The 23102-nt window shown below is 26.2% G+C and overlaps 3 protein-coding genes across 3 annotated transcripts; 2 read left to right on the top strand and 1 right to left on the bottom strand.

The window, feature by feature from the left end:
• Positions 1-390: 390 nt before the first annotated feature.
• OCT59_012399 (uncharacterized protein) lies at positions 391-879 on the bottom strand (the record flags this gene model as incomplete). Its single annotated transcript, XM_066134430.1, has 3 exons — positions 391-413; positions 493-540; positions 609-879. 3 exons carry the CDS (start codon positions 877-879, stop codon positions 391-393), a joined length of 342 nt encoding a protein of 113 aa, XP_065989695.1.
• A 4628-nt stretch (positions 880-5507) lies between these two features.
• OCT59_012400 (uncharacterized protein) lies at positions 5508-6959 on the top strand (the record flags this gene model as incomplete). The annotated part of the gene is made up of 1 exon (XM_066134431.1): positions 5508-6959. The coding sequence occupies one exon, from the start codon at positions 5508-5510 to the stop codon at positions 6957-6959; it is 1452 nt and encodes a 483-aa protein (XP_065989696.1).
• Positions 6960-10638: 3679 nt separating this feature from the next.
• OCT59_012401 (uncharacterized protein) lies at positions 10639-11360 on the top strand (the record flags this gene model as incomplete). Its single annotated transcript, XM_066134432.1, has 2 exons — positions 10639-11043; positions 11121-11360. 2 exons carry the CDS (start codon positions 10639-10641, stop codon positions 11358-11360), a joined length of 645 nt encoding a protein of 214 aa, XP_065989697.1.
• Between the last annotated feature and the right edge of the window lie 11742 nt (positions 11361-23102).

Here is a 23102-nt window from a genome sequence, read left to right on the forward strand (position 1 = left end):
GCCTGATCTTAATATTTGAAAATAACTGATACATTATCTGGAGTTATTAACTATCTACTAAAATAAAATAATAAACCATTAACATGTTTTCCAGTTAGGAATTTTTATCTTAAATAAACATAATAAGTCTGATTGAATATTAATAATTCGTTATCTGTTATAGCAAAAACACTTTTAAATCAAAAATTTTAATAGTAAGAGTAAAGTGAGTAAAGTGATTGTAAACTTATTTCAATTTAATACAATCACATGATGCCAAACTTTAATAACAATAGAATTTTAATCATACAATAATAAAAACAAAAAGATAATACAAATGTTGTGTACTGTAAAAGAATATAACTTTAAATAAATAAACCCAAAAGATGAAAAACTAACTAATTTAATAAACTAAATAATATTCTTTGATTTGCCTGTAATATAAGAGATAAAATGAGTTAACTTTTAACTTTTAAAATTATTTCTTAAAAAAAAATTGAAATATATACGTACCATCATTATCTTCAATAGTCAATTGAGAAATATCAATTTGTAAAGATTCTATTTAATGAGATAAGATATATTAGTATTTTTACATTTAATTCATACAAAATTATTACAGTATTTACCTGAAAATTTTTCACTAATTATATTGTCATTTTGTTCATCATAATAATCATCTGAATTTTTTGGTTCTGGAAGATTATTAAAATTAAGTAGTCTACTTGTATAAACAGCTTCAGAATGTGTCTTGTATGATAAACTAGTTGATGGTACACTGCTAGTTGGTAAACTATTATTGATTTCTTCTGCTTCTTTTATTTGTTTTTTTATTTCTGATCGATTGTCATAAGTCCCATAAGTCCATTGATATAGAACACTTTGAACTTCATTTGCCATAGGCCGATTTAATGGATTTGCATCCAAGCATCTTTTGATTAAATTCACAATCAATTGAGGTACTTTAATATTAATAAATCTTGGTCTAAGTCCTTGACAAATTTTTATTGCTAAATTATTGTCATGGCTTACATCATGATATGGGGGAAGTCCAGAAATTACTTCATACATAATTATACCAAAACTATAAAGATCAGCAGCTTTAGTATAATTTTGCCCTCTTAAAACTTCGGGAGCAATATAAGGTAAAATACCGTATATACTGTTTTTTGTATTTTCCGATGCATTATAATCTGCAGGTTTACATAATCCCATATCAGTTATAATGGAATGATATTTGAAATGCAGTATATTTCCAATATGTAAATCTCGATGAATTAATTCTTTTTCATGAGTACTCTTAAGTCCGAGTGAAATTTGGTATAAATTTATTAGCTTAGTATTCCAAGTTAATTCATAATGATTTTTATCCAAATAAGTTCTTAAACTGCCATTTTCTGCATATCTCAAAACCATCATGTAATTTTTTGTTTCTGGGTCTTGTGTAATTCCATAAACTCTAACAACCGAAATTATTCCATCTCCAATAGTTTTACAATGCATTGTTATCTAAATATACATTTAAAAAATCCGTTAGTAAAAATCGTATTTAAAAATTTCATTAAATTAAGAAACTAGGCAATACCTCATTGATAAATTTTAATGTAACATTTTCTGAATTATTTAAACTTTTCAGAGCTACAAACTTATCTGGAGTATAGTGACATCGTTCCCAATTTTCATTTTTATTATCCCAATCATTAATATATCCATCAATCCATTTTACTCTATACACTTCTCCAAAACCACCTTTTGCAATATATTCAATATCATATAATTTATTGTAAGGTATCCACTCTAATACTTGATCATAAAAATTCGCTGATAGTTGATTATCTTGAATAAATTTGTCAATATCGTTATTTACCACTAGCCCAATTTTTAAAATTTCGTTGAAAACGTTTTATATTACATGCTTTACAGTATTCATTTCCAGTATTTTCCTGTTTACAATATTTACACAGCATAGTTCAATAGATAAATTTAGAAAACTTTATTAAATGGTTAATAAAAATGTGCAACTCAACAATAGCAGAAAAAGCTGAATGTTACCTTGAAAAACTTTTTTTCCGATTTACGTTCTCCCTATTTACACATACACGACATAAGTGTCGACAAAATAATTACTGCGTCAAATGTTAGACAAAAATGATATACAGTATTGAATTTATTTTTTCTTTATTGTAATTACTGTAAGCTTTAGATCCTAAATAAATCAATTCTACAAAAATACATTATGCATTTGAATGATATATGATAAAATACATAATTCTCGTAAATCTAATTTACGTACGCTTATTTTTAAAAAAAACACGCGCTTAAATTCAGTTTAATCATGTGATTGTTCACATCAGAATCTTGCTTTTCAAACACATCAATGTGATTACATAAGTGTGTAAATTGAAAATAACAACTTTTAGTAGAAATTTTCATTTTGTAACTTTTTAACTATTGTTTTAATACATAGTTTATTTATTAAAACTGAGCCTTCGTAATACACTAGACTTTTTTTATCTTCCATTATCATATGGCTCGATGGGCTCTATTAATTTTATAGAATCAAATTTGTGTGATCGGTAGTTTAACTAAATTTAATTACTCTTCATTCTTTTCTTCAAATTAAAAAGTCCAAGCAATTAATATTATCTCCTGTTTCAAATTAGTGTATCAGGTGACTTTTCGATCAATTATATACCAGAAAGCAACCAAAAACAAATTAAGTGCAAAACCAAATAATAATATAAATTTATCTCGCACATTAATTAAAAAAATAAATTTATTAAGGAAGAACAATAACTATATGAAAAATTAAAATTTTTTGTTAGATTATAATGAAATAAAATTATTCCTTTAAAAAAAAAAAACTTCCCTTATATTAAACATTTAGATATTTAGAGACAAGAATGTATGAACCATTAAGGAAGCTAAGTTAAAATTAATTATTGTAAAAAATTGCAAATTTACAAAAAAACTAAATAAGTCTTCTCGTCCTAATAAAAACAGACTCAAAAATAAACTTTTATAATCAAACTTACGGAGTTACGGTAGAACCGTTGGAATCGTTTGTAGGAACCTCAAACTTAGTATTACCTTTAAAGAAATCTTTCACATGAAAACCTAACTAAAAAATAAACTTTTAAATAAATTTGATTAATAAAAGTTAAGTTGTAAAGAAAATGACGTCGTGAAAACTAGTACGCACTTAAAATATCACACGCGTTCCATACAGATCTACATTGTTTATTATCAAATAAGGAAAGGCCTAGGACCGTTCTATTGTGTACACGTGTGTCACGTGACCTTTTTATATGTGATGTTTTACCACACACTACATGTCTCTGGCGGAGGTAAAACCGCCAATATACTCGTTACTATCATAACAAAGTTCTTCCTTATTTTAAACAACTAGTCAATATCGACGTGTCCGCTTGTATAAGATGGACGACTTGTAATTTTTTACATAGTGGTACTTGGGAGTCATATAGAGATAGTCTCTTGTTTAATTTAGATCAGTTTTCACCAGTTCAATCCTTTTTAGACTCACATAATCCACCTAGAACTTAGTCCTTTAGCCTGTTCTTTGGTTTTTTTCGGGATTGGTGTCGTTATTGGGACCCACCCTTGTTTCGTTTTATTTACCAGAGTGGCGCCGTCCTCGGGCGGTTTGATTATAGCTTAGTATTAGATAGCGTTTGACTTTTGTTTTATCTTTTGTTCTTGTCTATCTTTCTGTAATCTAGTTCACGTGGATTTTAAAAATAAAAATAAAAACTCTGGCGGAGGTAAAACTGTGGCGGTTGATTCAGCGGCAGAGAAATATGATAGATCACTCATGGTTGTAGTAGAGTCAGATTCTGGAGGTGTTCGTCTTAAAAGTACGTCCGGTCGTTGATAATAGATTGATCTTTTTTAGAAATGATATAGCTTGCTGTTCGCTCTTGTGGTCACGTCCTGAATAACGGTTAATTGTTGTCGTTGCTGCAACTAGCGACTTCTCATGTTTAGTCGTAGCCGTATTGGGGATAGACGTTACGTTGAATCGTCTTCTAACCTTGTGGTCAAACAGATTGATATTATAAGTGTCACGATAATAGATTCGTAGGTCTCCATTTATGCCTGGTGGGATCGGAGGAAGGAGTTTCTTTTGCTTGTTGCGTTTATTGTTGCGTCTTATCCAATTCTTTTCACACCGTCTTTCTCTAATTTCGTCCGCTCGGGTGTGTGCATTTAACGAAACATAGGAGTTTCTAAGTATTTTTCAGTATTTGTTTGATGACGGTAGGATTAAAAAAAATTCGGGTAGATACGTGTAGTAAATATGGTTTGTCGGAATAATTGGTCCTAGATTTTGTTTGATGATACTTTTTGTCAAGCGATTCCATCACGTTGATTGTTTGGATGAGCGTATGACGTCGAAACGCAAATTGGAATATTCTTTGTAGTTATATGCGTCTTCTGCGTGCGTGTAGGTTCTGGTTAAAAGTATCCGCTGGGTAATGGTCATTAATGATGTCAATTTTTTGGTTTTTATATTTTTTGATGGTAACTGTAACTAACGCCTAAGCGATTAGAATGAACTTCTTTTTTGCTGTGGGCTTGTTGTGAAATGGTAGGTGTCAAGGTTGTCAAAGTTTGTTTATTTTCTGCTTTCGCTTGCTTTTTATTTTTATTATTAGCGGCCAGATGTTTTTCATTTGGTCTTTACGGTTCAGTGGCTAAGCCGGTACCAGCGTGGCGTAACGAGGTTGGATTGAGTATATGTTTTCCACATCTCCAACGACAATGCTCATAACGTAGGCACAATTTAATCCGCATCGGATATACAGTAAAATCCCAGGTAGATCACGTGGGGTCCGGAACTAAACCGGATGAACGTATTGGTACGTCTATTATTATTAGTCTTATCTGAAATATGTCTATTGTTTATGGAAAAGTATTATTCTTTGAGTAACTCTCGTGGGCGTTTGAAATATTTGGTGACAATTTCATTTGAAAATTGTTTATTTAAGGAAAATACGTAGTTGAGATATGTCCCGATGAGGAAGGTATGTTACTTGTAGATCGGTTTGTATGTAGATGGTTATCAGATAAATGAATATCATTGGTGTAGAAAATTGATTGTTGATCGTCAGGGGGTGAATCTGCACTTTATGATAAAGAAAAGAGAAAATATCTTCCTTTTTTAGTATTATAAAGCGTTCCGCTACTCCGTGTGTCACAGTTTGTGTAAGGGCGTATATTTTTTGTGGCGAAGTTAAAAATATGAAGATATGGCCGGACGATATAGCCGAAGAACAGCCGGTATGGTAGAAGTGAGATCGTATTTAAAATTTTAATGGCCGACTGCCGATATTATATCATGTTTATTAATCAATTTATCAGATCATCACATGATAATTATTAGATTAGTGACCGCATGACCTTTATGATTGTAACACAATCAACAAACTTAAAAAACAACATTTCCTTTTAAATTCTTTTAAATTAAAAAAATTTAAAACTTTTTTTCGTTATTTTTAAAAAAAACAATGTCTCAGCTTCCTGATGATTGCTTGAACGAGATTTTTGAACACTTAGAAGATGACAAATTTACTTTAAATTCATGCATATTAGTTAATCGTTATTGGTGTGATGCATCTGTGAGAATTTATTGGAGGAATGTTCAGAATTATAGTACTTCGAATTTTAGTACTTTAATTGCTTGCCTTCCAAAAGAATCAAAAGAAATTTTATATAATAATGGAATTGTTATTTCAACCCCAACTTTAAAATCTCCCATTTTCAATTATGCATCATTTTGTAAAATTCTATCAGTTAATCAAGTTTATAACAAAATTGATAAACTTCTTAAAAATCAACAAAATATTTCACCACAAAATATTAAAAATTATAAACTTATAGTAGCGCAAGAAATATTTCAAATGTTCATGAAAAAAATCTCTTCTTTAAAAAGTTTAACTTTTTATCAATTTCCAAATATGACTTTTAACTTTTATCCTGGAGCAAAAGATTGTTTTAAAAAACTCACAATATTATGTTGTAGTTCAGCGATTCCAACAGAATTATTTTATCAATTATCTCAAACATGTTATAATATACAATCACTTAATATAGAATTTGATGCAATTATTTCTAATGGAATAGAAGATTTAATTTCTGTTCAAAGAAATTTGAAACTATTTGATATGACACTTTGTCGTGATCTTACATTTGGTGGACCGACAAGTATAATTTTATCATCATTAATGTCAAAAATTCCTAATACTTTAATTAAATTAAATGTTTATGGAAGAGATAATTATTTTTTATTATCATCTATCGCAAATTTCTCAAATTTACAAGAACTTAATTTATCATTTGATCATGATGAATATTTTATGAAGTTAGAATATGCCATTTTTCCACAATTAAAAGTTTTAATAATTCCAAAAGAATATCCAAGAAATGAGTCATTAATAAAATTCTTAGAAATTAATGGGAAAAATTTAAAAGAAATTTATATAAGTGAGGTTACAGGATATAATGATAATTCATTAAATTTAGCTATTGCTAAGTTTTGTCCAAATCTTAAAAAACTTTCTGTTGGAATTGAATGTAAAGAATTGGAAACATTAAAAATAATTTTTAATAATTGTAAAAATTTAGAAAGTATTAAAATTTGGTGTGGATGGAAATTCTTGAGCGAAAAAGAAGCGTTGGAAACATTTGCGAAATATTCACAAAATATTCATGAATTGATATTATATCATCAATTTAAAGAACGATTCGAATTACTTCCAGAAGAATTAGAATCTTTTTTTATAAAATGGATAGATCTTAAACCACAAAAATCATTTTCATTAGTAGTTGTTAATTACGATGCAAATAGTTTAAATACAAATGATGAAAATATTGAAATAATTAACAAATATATTAAATTAGGCGTTATTAAGAAATTTAAAGTTACAGATTTCAAGGATAAAGAATATAATATATTTTAGTTATTGGGTAGGTGGTTGAAATATTACTGAACTTCGAAGTTTCCTAATTTAGATTTTGATCAATAAATTGATTATTTTCGAATAATTAATCTATGTCCAGTACCTAATAATTATGTTACTTTTATGTAGACACTCATGATCATGCTTTTATGCATCATGGTATTGTGAGAATAAATAAACTCATTAATAAATTATTTTAAACTATATTTTTTTCTCTGTCTCTTTTCTTATACTTATCGTTATATATTCAAATAAAATGTCTCAAACGAAACAAAAAATTTAAAAAGTAAAAGAAATAAAGTACTACATGCCTTTAATTCATTTTATTTTATTTTGCGTTTTTTGGCCCTTTTAACATTATCTATATTTTATATTAGAATAACTTGAAAATGACTACTTTTATATGAAAATTGTAAAAAGTTAAAATACAGTCAATGCAACAAATACTTGGATGGGTTTGCTAGAAAAGTTTCGAAATGAACAATTATTACACTTATTTTACTAATTAGTAGAATAAAATTGTTCCGATTATTCTGTCAACTCTGTTAAAGCTTTTTTTACAGCTATTAACCTCGCAAATATTGATTTGTATAATGACATTTATTTTAACGGTATAAGATAAATAGCAGATGGAAAGATAAAATATCTTTATTACCCATTCTGCGCTATACACATTGCCAAACCGCCTTTGCTTATATGTGTGTTTAATAATTCTGCGCTTTCTATATATAAATATGATACTATTTATGAAAGAGATGACGGGACAATTAAAGATGTAATTATGATTCCATACATTTTGGCTAATTATAGTGTTAATAATGTATAGTACGGCATGATTTTCACAAAAATAAAAGAGATATGCAAAATGATCCTAAAAAAAAATTTGTAATTCTGGCCAGAATTAAAGCATGATTAATTATAATAGATAATTTTAAAAAAACGAGATGTAAATATTATCAAAATTTATCGTATAAAATAATCATATCACATTATTGATTTGCAAAAAAAAATATATTTAGACATTTAATTAATAAATAATTATTGATATAATTGATATTTTAACGGTTGTTGATTTTTTTCAATAATATTTAATAGTTATTCGGCACGAAGGGTAAATCAAGTTTGATTGGTTGATCCGGGTTCCGCAGGAGCCCGAGATCAACTGATCAAACTTGATTCCCAATATAACAAGCTACTTTTAGTTATTCGGTTCGAAGTGCCGAATAAGTGATTTATCCGGTATCCCGTGATTTGATATTGCCTGATACACGAATTTTTGCCTGATACACGATTTTTTTTGCCTGATACACGAATTTTTCCTGATACACGATTTATTATAACCATTTTTAATTATAAAAAATCACGTGATACCGGATAAATATAATTATCAAAAATTTGAAGAACAGTAAAATTTTACTTTATAAAATTACAAAATTCCTAAAATTTATATTAAACCTTATATATCTTCCAATTCTTCTATAAATTTTAATTTACTTTCAATGAACAAATCTTCATATTTTTGAATTTCAATATTATATAACTCGAATTCTTTCACTTCTTTCAATAAAGCCAATAATTCTTTATTACAATAGTTTTTATTTTTATTAACTAATTCACTGTTAATTGCATTAATAATAGTTAATAATAGCAAAATATTTGATTTTTTCTTTCATAATATGTTCTTTATATAGGATAAAATGATATTTTGAGCTTCCTTATTATTACCTGCCCCCGTACAATCCGATATTAAGAAAAAAAATCTGTAAAGGTAGTAAAAAAAATTATGAATCTGTCTAGTGGTTAGGAGAATCTATTTAGACGATATTTACTACAAGTATTTTTTTAAAAAAATACAATACTTTACTATGGTTGAAAAAAATTCGGCGATGTTTAGATTACCCTCCTTGCATAAATAATTGAATTGTGTAACAAAAACGCGTGATGTGTCTGCACCTGATCTAAATAGATGGTTAATAAATTTTGATTGGAAGATGTAAAAATAATTGTAAATGTGTTTTAATACGATGTAATCGATGTATGTATGTTTTAAATAAATTATAATGCAAAATCTTTATAATGCTAATGAAAAAAAAAAGTTTATTTTCTTTTTAATCATCATTTTCGGCCATTCCTAGTATCCTCTTGAGATGATGCAATCAGACGCAGCAGATCGCATTGCTAAAGTTATCCTTTTATTTTTCCTTTAAATACCTTTTCTTACTGGTAGTTCTTATAGACTAAATTTTTTTTAAAAAAATATTTTTTTATTCTTTCAGTTTTTTTTTAACCCGAAAAATTTTTTTTATTTCTTATTTCAATTTTTTTTGTCTAATACTAAAAAATTTTTTTTTAATTCTTTTTTATTTTCAGTTTTTTATTTCAATACTAAAAAATAAACTTTTCAATTAATTATTATTATTTTTTTTTTGCTTCAAACCAAAAATTAAATTTTTCTTTAATCAATTTTTTTTTTCGGGTTTTTTAGTTCCAAAATAAATTTTTTTTAATCAATTATTTTTTTTTATTTTTGGTTTTTAGTTTAATAATCAAATACCAAAAAAATTTTTTTTTTAAATCATTTTTTTTATTTTGGATTGAGTTCAATAATTGGTTTTTTTTTATTTTTTTTTACTTTTCACTTATTGTTGAATTAGATTTTTATTATACATTTTGTTGAATAATGCCTTTTCAGTTTTTTGCTATTATTTTTTTTTATTGTTCATTCATTATTGTAATTTTTTTTAATTATAAATTATAAATCAGGTATGTTTCGTATATTACGTATCAATTTTTCTTATAAATATAATGATAAGCTTTTGTTAATGCTGCAATCAAATGACCTTTTCAGGAAATATTGTTAAGGTGCCTAAACGAACATAAAAAGTTTATATAAAGTAAGATAAGCCTAAAGGAAAAGGCCATAGGTATAAATTTTTTAGCTACAGCTAGTTATTTTTAAATAAGTCAGAATCAAAATTGGACATTGACTTTTCGAAATTGACATAAAATTTGCTTTTTATAAGGTTATTGTCCGAAGCGTAAGCGTAGGACACTCTCCAAACCATGCGTGTGTTGTCTGTCTGCACACGTGTATGACCAATAAAATCTTAGGATCAGGTGTAACCTTAGATTTGTTTATGTGTATAACACTTGTTGTTTATGTCCCCTGATTTAAAATATCTTTTTAAATACCAATACGCCTCAACAAACCAGTGACGAAAGTAGCGGCAGTTTATTATTTTATAGCTTTGTTCCTAATAAAATGGGCAGGAGCACATACACAATGTATGATAGAAACATTACTTTTTCGTCAAAGAACTGCTGCGGTACAATATGAACAAATCAAAATGCAGAACGCAGAAATTTTGGAAAATTTCGAGGAGTTGAAAAAAAATATGGCAGAAACTAGTCTGACAAACGGTTTAGTGATACAAGACTTAGAAAATACAATCAGGAATTTAGAAGCAGACGTCACAGCAAAAGAACGAATAATATTGGAGAAAAGTGAGGCTAACAATATGTTATGGGAAAAAATAAAAGCGCTAGAAACAAAAGAGGAAAATTTAACGAGTCAAGCGACGAATATGGAAATAGATAACAAGACGCAGAAAAAGAAAAAACGCCCAACAAAAAGAGAAAAAAGGCGCGATCAATTGCTAAAACTGGAACGATCACCGACATGGTGATCGACATAGGAGATAAAGATAAAGATCATTTGGAAAAACATTTTGCCGAAAAGTCACGTGATATTACGTTTTACGACATACCTGCGTATTGGAGTGATGACGAGATTTTAGGATTATTAAACGCAAATGTGGGAGTAGTTGAATTTATTAGTTTTAAACGTTGTCATAAGTATAAGACAGTTAGGACGACGCTGCGCTTCAGCAAAGCTTACGAAAAGATATACAAAGAGGGCGGCGTGAACGTGTCATTAACAAGAAACAACGACAGAACATATTACATCAGGATGTTTGATTCACATTTACTATATAGAAAATTTAAGGAAAAGTTCCGTTGGCAAGCGATTAAAAGACTAGAAGACGACGTGCAGAACGATGATATATTGGTTATAAAAGATATGGTGAAAGCTTTTCACGCTTTCTTTGGAAAAATTATTAGAGTAAAAGGAAACGATTTATTATTTTATATTTTAATAAGGTAACAGATTTAATGTCGGCAATTAATAAATCGATAGAGAAGTTCAATACAGAAAGTGGATTATGGATCAAGAAAGAAAATGATTACATCAACGAAAAAGGTGAATTACAAGAAGTCGATAGAAGATATACCTACAAGAAAAACGTCTCAAGATCAAATGGTTTTCGTGGAGAGTGGGATCAACAAGGTTTTTCACATGTATATCCCGCTCGTTCTAGAAGACACAATCAAACGTATTAATATAAATGAGGTAGCGAAGATGTGGATAAAAAACTCCGAAATTGAAAAAAAATAGTAAAAATATAAAAATATTAAAAATAGATAAATTTAAAAGAAAAGGTAACGTATGAGACAAGTAGTGGTGATAAATTTTTTTTTTTTATATAGATTTTTTTTAGCATCATAATAGTTTAGCAATAATATTTTGGCCGTTGTTAGTAAACGACGCAACAATGTAACTAGTCGTTTTTAAATAGCAATAGCCGTTACAAAGTATAATAGTTTAGTCTAATACATAGTTATAGTGATTTAGTGTTGAATTTCTTTGGTTACGCTTATCCTCGCCTTGGTTAGATAATCCAATGGCTTTGGTATGGAGAGGCTCATTGTCAGTAGACTTTGAGTTTCAATGTATAAATGTTACAATTTATTATGTATTATGATGCGTTATATTTACTAATAAAATGACTAAAATACGTTTACCAAAAAAAAAAAAAAAAAAAAATATCTTTTTAAAAAAAATTTTTACGCCATTTAATTTATAGTTTAATTTTTATGAGCATGTGATTTATGACACTTCGGACGCATCAACGGTTACCGTTTCCTAGTATATACTATACTTTAAAATACACTTATTACTTAATTGGTTTTAACCAAAAATATCTACTTTAAAGAGATAATATTATAATATTTAATAACGAAATAATATTAATAGAAAATAGTTAAAAAATTCCTGAAAATGTAAAATACGATGGAAAAGATTAAGATGGGGATCTTACGGAAAAGAAGTAACTATATATCAACCTCGATATAATTTTTAATCTAAAAGAATTCAACATGATTTATGATTTAAATTTTTTTTAAATTCGCAATCATTAATTCCAGATGATGCTGATGATGTTGATTTTAATAAATAATAATCAAACATAGTACTTAACTTCCGAGGAGTTATCGCCGACCATGTGGTAACAAAATTTTTTTTTAAAAAAAAATGGATTACTCGTTGCGTTTCATTATCTGAGGTATTCTGTTCGTTTTCCTATTGGAAGCAGTGAGATAGCAAACTGAGTTAACAGGTAGGTCAGCAGGTAGGTTTGCGTCCCTGGTTAGCAAATACTAGATTACCTTTTGTGCGTGCGAGTGAGCGAGCGAATGAGCGGATAATAACGGCCATTTAAAATTAAAAAAAAAAGATTTCTCTATAATAAGCTGGAAAATGGAAATATTAACGGTGGATACACTTTGGGCGTAAAAGCATTTGTCAAAATGTAATTAAATAAACAATTCTTATTTATTAGTTACAATCATGCATATAATGAAATTCGTATACATTTTTTTATATGGCCTGATTAGATAGGCTAATAAATCATATAAAATCTGAAAATTATATCCTGCCATTATTTAACATGAATTTGCTATAAAATAATTTTAAAAGATTTCAAATTTTACCAAATTTTTAGAATCCTTACACGTTTTGTATTTGTTTAAAATATTAATAATTTATTTAGACAATAAAAATAAATAAATAAATATATAATTTAGATAACTGATCAATAAAATTTAAAACCCTATTTAACGTAATTCTCACTAACTATAAAAAAAAAATTTCCCTTCTATTAGTGAAGTGAAACAAAAAAAAATACTCTATTTCAAAATATTTAACATTACTGTTTAAAAAAAACAACGTTAAACAGAGTTTTAAATTGTAATGATTTAATAAAAAAAAACAGTTTTCAAAAAAAAGTAATATCTATATATACTAATGATACAAATTATTTACATTAGTATTTGTAATATTTGTAACTAACAACTAAAATTAGTTTATGATCTTTGTTCAAAACCTTTTCTGTGCTTATTAAATTCGATATTTTGAACCTAAAAAATAACAATACAGTATATTGAATATGAATAATAATAAGCAATATTAATTATTAATCGTATTAATATTCAATTGAGACACATCAATATGTAAAGATTCTATTTAATAAGTAAAAATTTATTAGTATCTTTAAAACTAATTTACGTTTTAAATAATGAAATTATTAAACGGTACCTGAAAATTCCTTGCTAATTATATTATCATTTTGATCATAATAACCGTCGGAATTTTTTGGTTCTGGAAGTTTATCAGGATTAAGTAGTTTACTTGTGTAAGTAGCTTCTGAATGTGTATTATATGATATTCCTAAATTATTTGAAGTTATATCGCTATTTGGTGAATTATTGTTGATTTCATCTGCTTCCTTAATTTGTGCTTGTAATTCTATTGTTTGCTTATCATTTGGTTCATATTGCCATCTAAGTAAAATTTTGTATATGTCTTCTGCTATTGGTCGGTTTAACGGATTGGAATCTAAGCATCTTTTAATTAAGTGCACAATTAATTGTGGTACTTTAATGTTAAACATTGGTCTAAGTCCTTTACAAATTTTGATTCTTAAAATAATATCATGGCTTAAATCATGATATGGTGGCAATCCAGAAATTACTTCATACATTATTATGCCAAAACTATAAATATCAGCAGCCTTGGAATAATTTTCTCCTCTTAAAATTTCAGGAGCTACATAAGGTAAAACACCATATGTCTCATTTTTCGTATTTTCTGATGTATAAAAATTTGCAGGCTTACATAATCCCATATCAGTTATGGCCGTTTTATTTTTAAACTTTAATATATTTCCAATATGTAAATCTTGATGAATTAATCCCTTTTCATGAATACATTTAAGTCCAATAATAGTATAATGTAAATATTTAAACATTTCAATCCAATTAAGCCTATTATATCCTTTATCTAAATAATTTCGTAAACTTCCATCTTCTGCATATTCTAGGACAATTATATAATTTTTCGTTTTTGGATCCTGAGTTATTCCATAGAATCTGACAATTGCATTATTATCCATTTTCACTTTATTATGCTGCATGATCTATGATGTAAATACAAAATATATTAATAAAACCAATAATCTAGGTATTATGACCAAAAATAATAAATAAATTAATCAAATTATACCTCATTCATAAATCCTAATGTAACATTTTTTGAATTGTCTAAACTTTTCAGAGCTACAAATATATCTTTATTATATCTTTTCCAATTTTGGTTACTATCATCATCCCAATCAGTTAGATAACCACCAATCCAATTTGCTCTATACACTTTGCCAAACCCACCTTTTGCAATATATATAATATCATAAAAACTATCATAAGGTATCCATTCTAAAGCATTTGTAAGTAGTTCAATTTTATTATGTATTGATAGCTGACTGTCTTGAATAAATATATCAATATTATCATTACCACTAGTCCAATTTTCAAAATTTTGTTGAAAATGCATTGCATAACATGTATAATTACATTTTTCACATATAGTATTATTCAAAACTATCATATAACTTTTTGTTTCTGGATCTTGAGTTATTCCAAAAGGTGTATTGACCTACAAATACAAATATATTAGTAGAAATTAAAAGCTTCAAAATTTTATTAGTATTTAATTTATTATATATACCTTATCCATAATAAATTTTATTCTAATATTTTTTAAATTACTTAAACTTTTCAAGATTACACCTTTACTTCCATATCTTTTCCAATTTTTATTTTCATTATCCCAATACTCTAATGTTCCATCAATCCAATTTGCTTTATGCACTTTGCCAAACTTATTTATTGTAATATCACACAGTCTATCATAAGGTATCCATTCTAATGCATTTGATATTTCGCTATCTTTATGAGCTGATAACTGAGTATCTTGAATAAATTTATCAATATCATTATTACCACTAGTCCAATCTATGAATTTATGTTGAAAGTGTATTGTGTTACATATACTATTACACTCTTTACATTTATTATTCAAAACCATCATATAATTTTTTGATTCTGGATCTTGAGTTATTCCATAAAATTCATATTCTATTTTAATCTACAAAATGTATTAAATAATACTTAATAAAAATTATAATATTTATATTTTACTAAATAAGTTTACCATACCTTGTTTGTAAATTCTATTGTAATATTTTCTGAATTATTTAAACTCTTTAAATTCACAAATATATAACGACCTTCTCTTTCCCAATCTTGATTTTTACTATTCCAATTAGTTATATATCCATCAATCCAATTTGCTCTATACACTTTGCTAAATTCATCATCTGCAATATATTTAATATTATATAATCTATCATAAGGTATCCATTCTAACACTTCTTTTACATCTTTATGAGATGATAGTTGAGTATTTTGAATAAGTTTATCAACATCATTACTACCACTAGTCCAATCTATGAATTTATACTGAAAGTATATTGTATTACATATACTATTACACTTTTTACAATTATAATTCAAAACCATAATGTAATCTTTTGTTTCTGGATCTTGAGTTATTTCAAAAGGTATATTGATCTACAAGTACAAATATATTAGTAAAATTAAAAACTTCAAAATCTTATTGGTATTTAATTTATTATACCTCATTTGTAAATTTTATTGTAATATTTTTTGAATTACATAGACTTTTCAGAATTACATCTCCACTTTCACATCTCATCCAATTTTGATTTGTATTATTCAATTTGTATATTTCTCCATCAATCCAATTTGCTTTATATACTTTACTAAACTTATTTTTTGAAATATCATTCAATCTATCATAAGGCATCTGTTCTAATGCATGTTCTTCCAAGTTATAAGTATGTTCTGATAACTCAGTATCTTGAATAAATTTATCAATATCATCATTATCACTAGCCCAATTTTCAAAATTTTGTTGAAAATGTATTGAATTGCATAGTGCATTACACTTTTTACATTTATTATTCAAAACCATCATATAATTTTTTGTTTCTGGATCTCGAGTTATTCCATAAAATTCATATTCTATTTTAATCTACAAAATGTATTAAATAATACTTAGTAAATTAAAATATTTAAAAATTTTGCTATATAAGTTTACCATACCTTATTCATAAATTTTATTGTCATATTTTTTGAATTATTTAAACTCTTCAAATTCACAAACATATTACAACCTTCTCTTTTCCAATTTTGATATTTATAATCCCAACCACTTATATTTCCATCAATCCAATTTGATCTATACATTTTGCAAAATTCAACATCTGCAATATATTCAATATTATATAGTCTATCATAAGGTATCCATTCTAACATTTCTTTTAAATCTTTATGAGCTGATAACTGAGTATTTTGAATAAATTTATCAATATCATTATTACCACTAGTCCAATCTATGAATTTATGTTGAAAGTATATTGCATTACACATTTTACTATCATTACACTTTTCACATTTATTATTCAAAATCATTAAATAACTTTTCGTTTCTGGATCTTGAGTTATTCCATAAATTTCATATTTTATTTTAATCTATAAATGCAATAATACTTAGTAGAATTAAAATATTCAAATTTTGCTAAATAAATTTATCATACCTTGTTTGTAAATTCTATTGTAATATTTTCTGAATTATTTAAACTCTTTAAATTCACAAACATATTATGACCTTTTCTTTTCCAATCTTGATTTTTACTATTCCAATTAGTTATATATCCATCAATCCAATTTGCTCTATACACTTTGCCAACTTCATCACCTGCAATACTATATTTAATATTATATAATCTATCATAAGGTATCCATTCTAATACTTCTTTTAAATCATTATGAGATAATAACTGAGTATTTTGAATAAATTTATCAATATCATCATTACCACTAGCCCAATTTATGAATTTATGTTGAAAGTATATTGTTTTACATATACTATTATTACACTCTTTACATTTATTATTGAAAACCATTACATATTTTTTTGTTTCTGGATCTTGAGTTATTCCATAAATTTCATATTTTATTTTAATCTACAAAATGTATTAAATACTTAATAAAAATTATAATATTTAAAATTTTACTAAATAAGTTTATCATACCTTGTTTGTAAATTCTATTGTAATATTTTCTGAATTATTTAAACTCTTTAAATTCACAAACATATTATGACCTTCTCTTTTCCAATCTTGATATTCAATATTCCGATAACTAAAAATATTATATTCCCGATCATCTATATCACTTATTATATATCCATCAATCCAATTTGCTCTATACACTTTGCCAAATTCATCTTCTGCAATATATTTAATATTATATAATCTATCATAAGGTATCCATTCTAACACTTCTTTTACATCTTTATGAGATGATAGTTGAGTATTTTGAATAAATTTATCAACATCATTATTACCACTAGTCCAATCTATGAATTTATATTGAAAGTGTATTGTATTACATATACCATTGCACTTTTTACAATTATAATCCAAAACCTTAATATAACTTTTTGTTTCTGGATCTTGAGTTATTCCAAAAGGTATATTGACCTATAAATACAAATATGTTAATAGAAATTAAAAACTTCAAAATTTTATTGGTATTAAATTTATTAATTATTATACCTCATTTGTAAATTCTATTGCAATGTTTTTTAAATTACTTAAACGTTTCAGAATTACACTTTTAATTCCATATCTTTTCCAATTTTTATTTTCATAATCCCAACTCTCTATTTTTCCATCAATCCAAATTGCTTTATGCACTTTACCAAACTTATCTTTTGCAAAATACTCCAGTTTATCATAAGGTATCCATTCTAATGCATTTGATATTTCACTGTCTTTATGAGATGATAACTGAGTATCTTGAATAAATTTATCAATATCATTATTACCACTAGTCCAATCTATGAATTTATGTTGAAAGTATATTGTATTACACATTTTACTATTACACTTTTCACATTTATTATTCAAAATCATTAAATAATTTTTCGTTTCTGGATCTTGGGTTATTCCATAAAATTCATATTCTATTTTAATCTATAAATGTAATAATACTTAGTAGAAATTAAAATAATCAGAATTTTGCTAAATAAATTTATCATACCTTGTTTGTAAATTCTATTGTAATATTTTCTGAATTATTTAAACTCTTTAAATTCACAAACATATTATGACCTTTTCTTTTCCAATCTTGATTTTTACTATTCCAATTAGTTATATATCCATCAATCCAATTTGCTCTATACACTTTGGCAAATTCATCATCTGCAATATATTTAATATTATATAATCTATCATAAGGTATCCATTCTAACACTTCTTTTAAATCTTTATGAGATGATATCTGAATATCTTGAATAAATTCATCAATATCATCATTACCACTGGTCCAATTTTCAAAATTTTGTTGAAAATATATTGAATTGCATATTTTATTACACTTTTTACATTTTTCGCATTCATTTTTCAAAACTATCATATAATTATCTGTTTCTGGATCTTGAGTTATTCCAAAAGGTATATTGACCTATAAATACAAATATATTAGTAGAAATTAAAAAATTTCAAAATTTTATTGGTATTAAATTTATTATACCTCATTTGTAAATTTTGTTCTAATATTTTTTAAATTACTTGAACTTTTTAGAATTACATCCTTACTTCTATATCTTATCCAATTGTTATTTTTATTATCCCAATATTTTATTTCTCCATCGATCCAATTTGCTTTATACACTTTACCAAACTTATTTTTTGCAAAATCATCCAGTCTATCATAAGGTATCCATTCTAATGCATTTGATATTTCACTATCTTTATGAGCTGATAACTGAGTATCTTGAATAAATTTATCAATATCATTATTACCACTAGTCCAATCTATAAATTTATGTTGAAAATGAATTGCATTACATATTTCATTACACGTTTTACATTTATAATTCAAAGCTATCATATAATTTTTTGTTTCTGGATCCTGAGTTATTCCAAGAGGTATACTGATCTACAAATACAAATATATTAGTAAAAATTAAAAACAATAAAATTATATTGTATAATATATTTATTATACCTTATTTATGAATCCTGATATAAAATTATTTGAAGTACTTAAACTTTTCAGAACAATAAATGCATTATGACCTCCTCTTTCCCAATTTTTATTTTTATCATCCCAATAACATATATTTCCATCAATCCAATTTGCTCTATACATTTCACCAAGTTCATCTTTTGCAATATACTTAATATCATATAATCTATCATAAGGTATCCATTCCAATGCTTCTTCTATATTATCATGAGCTAATAACTGAGTATTTTGAATAAATTTATCAATATTATCATTACTACTAGTCCAATTTTTGAAATTTCGCTGAAAATGTATTGCGTAACATGTATTATTACATTTTTTACATCTCTCGACATGTGATAACGTAGTTATCTTCTTAATACTTTTAATAAAAGAATCCATCGACTTTTTTTAAGTTATTACTCATGAATTCAGGTTTATAGGATATCTAAAGAATATAAAAAAAGCGAATGAATGAAATTTTTTTAAACTTAATAAATATGCGGAATTTTTCGGATGTACATTAATTAACGAATTATGCAATGATGCATTGTGCGACAAAGTCTTTTTTGTTTACGGATGTCTATCAAACACTTATTAGTTTTAGGAATATTCATTGTACCACTATGTAGATCACGTCAAACCTATTGTCTCACTATGTAGATCGTGTCTAACCTATTGTCCCAGTCTATGATCTGCCAATAGTCAATAAGCACATAATCTTTAATTTTTATATTTATTGGCTGTTATTTATTAAAGTCACTTTAATTGATCAATCAATGAATTTGATTTTGGATAAGGCCGGCAAAAAAAATTTTTAGATTCTCGTTGTAATGCCGTAATATACAGTACCTAGTGAATTTATTAATTATAGGGCGCAGTATTATATTTAAATTTAGTGTATAAAAATTTAGTATTTTAAAATAGTGTAACGTTATAAATTTAGCGTCCGAGATGACGTTAAACTAATGATTTATTAAGTCAAGTGATTCAGATGAGTATGTAGATCATGACGTTAATGGTGAAATGATTGGTTTCACAATTAAGGAGTTAATTATTTTGTGGAAAATTGTAAAAGTACGAAATAATTTGTGGGAGTTTACAAATATTTTGTGGAAATAATATTTGTAGGAATAATTTATTTTAAGATATTACGCAGTATCCACAATTTAAATTATGAACTTGACATGATCGTCACTCCTTTAAATAGAGGTAATATTTTGACTTCCCCAAAATAATTCTGAAGTTACGAATTTTGAAAAATATTAGAAAATGGCTGAGTATTATAACTTATACATAATAATAATATTAATTCGATTCTTTTAGCATTTTTTATATGATGAAAAATTGCCACATTAAATAAATTAATGGGATTAAAGGATACTAATATGGGAAAACTATTTAGGTATTACATCGTGACATAAAATTTAAAAATGACCCGGCCAGCCAGCATTTTTTTTTATATATGTAAAATTTTTTCATATGTAAAATTTTTTTACGCACATTGGCCAAAAAACTTAAAATCACGTGATGAAATTTTTTACTATAAAAAAAAATTTCCATTTTTCGAAAAATTGACCCGGCCGTCACGACAATCTAATTTTTTTTTTTTTGCCCGGCCTAACAAAGAACTAATTTTGTGAATTCAAATTTGGAAAATAGTTAACACTAACAAATGGTCCAATCGGGATATCTTAAAATTTTGAACTAGTTTTCTTTAAGACAAGCAATGTTAGTTTTTATAGTAATAAACAATTTTTTACTGTATATTGTGAACATTTATTATTCAAAAATGTTTTTAGCTATTACAGTTTTACACACAAAATTTATAAAAAAAGGTCCTATATTCTATATAACAACGTCCGTCACATCTAAACTACCCTCTGTATAAATAATTTGAATTGTGTAACGCATTGTGTTTGCGCCTGACCTATAGATTTTTGTTCTCTATTTATTATTATGGTTAAAGTAATTTGATCGGTAATAACATAAATTCCAATCATCTCTATTTTTCACCAAAATTTAACATGATTGAAGGTCCCAATTCATGTGACTCTTTGGGCAAATTAATCAGGTTGAGGTTGGGTCAGTTAATTATTGATGATCCAAAAGTTAGTTTTTTAAAATTATATGCGTTTATTCATTGTTTTATTTGTTTTTAAATTTTTTACCTATTTATTTTTAGTAAGATTTTTTTTTGTGGGTATTGCTAAATCTCATCACTTAATTCCGGCCAAAAATTAAAAATTGGCCAGAGTTATAAAATGCCGGTTTATAATTTTGGCCAGTGTCACAAAATACTGATCGCAAAATTTTACTTTAAATAATGAATATGTTAATAAAATTTGATTTGATGTTAACCATGACAAAATTTTGAAATTTTTGTCAAAAAAAAAAAACTTTTAGTAAAGTGAAAAATTAAAAAATCAAAACTTTACATTTTTCTCGAAAATTATCTGAAAAAAGCCTTTTTGACCTTAGCGTTAGACAAATCGCTTCTTCTTGTAAATTTACATATAAAATAACTGTTTAATATGTGTAGTTGATTATTTAATTTAATATTAATCTTATAAAATTCAAAAAATCGGACTGGTGAAAACCGCCAGGTGATGACAATCACCACTGCGCTGGTGACTCTCAAGATTTTTTTTATATAACAATAAGAATTTTGAGATTTTTTTTTATGATAGATTGGTATAAAAAAATTATCTGAAATTTTTTTTTAATAACAATAAAATAAATTTATCAATATTATCATTACCGCTAGTCCAATTTTTGAAGTTTTGTTAAAACATATCGCGTAATATATGCGGTTACATTTTCCACATTTCTTAACATGTGACATTTCTTAATACTTTTGATAAAAGAATAATCCATCAACCTTTTTTAAAAAATTACAATTAATTCTGTATTTAAAGATATAAAAAAAAATGACCAAAAAAGATTTATTTTTTAAAACTCGGAAATGTTAATAAATGCTTAATAAATATACAGAATTTTTCGGTACGAATTAATCGAATTATGCAATGATGCATTGTGTAACAATAATTTTCAGATGTTGATCAAAATCAATTGTTAATTAGATTTTCGTTTGTGAATCCAAATTTGTTTACTTTTTGCATCACTTCGCCGCGCAAGTTATTTCATTAGTTAGCTAGGACCCCAGAGCTATACATAGAAAGGTCAGGTCCTGGTTATTTGCTCAGAATGAGCAAAAAAATCATGTAGACCGCTTCCATTTGTGGCATTTGTGGATAATGCCGACCAGCATTACATGCGTAGAGCTAATAGTAAATGTGTGCCGATTTCCCCGACTTATATATAACTGGGGTCCTAGTTAGTTATGCGAATATTAACATAATCATGCATATAACGGTATTTATATAAAACCATACGAAAGTTTTAAAAAGAAATATTAGTTGTTAATGATATTAACAAATTATTATTAAGTATAATTACGTTATTAGTATTAATTCCTAAAAATAGTCACATTAGATTAATAGCAGATAAAGAAATTAAAATATTAATCAAGAATTTATAAGAGAAAATGGCGTGAGAAAGGAAATGGATTATAGTAATCATTCCTGTCTCAATTATTTAGCAGCCTGGACCAAAGAAAACAATATTAACTTATTTAGAGGACGAAGAATAACAATATAAATTAAATAAAAGAATGATGATGATATAGATAACACATCAATAACGATTTAATACATTGCTAAACTTGACTATAGTTATGATTTTAAAAAATTTCCTTGATAGTTTCTTTGAATAAAAAAGCATTTGTTGCCAATATTAACTTGGTCAATT

This window comes from Rhizophagus irregularis, chromosome 2, assembly GCF_026210795.1.
Source record: "Rhizophagus irregularis chromosome 2, complete sequence".
Taxonomy (NCBI): Eukaryota; Fungi; Glomeromycota; class Glomeromycetes; order Glomerales; family Glomeraceae; genus Rhizophagus; species Rhizophagus irregularis.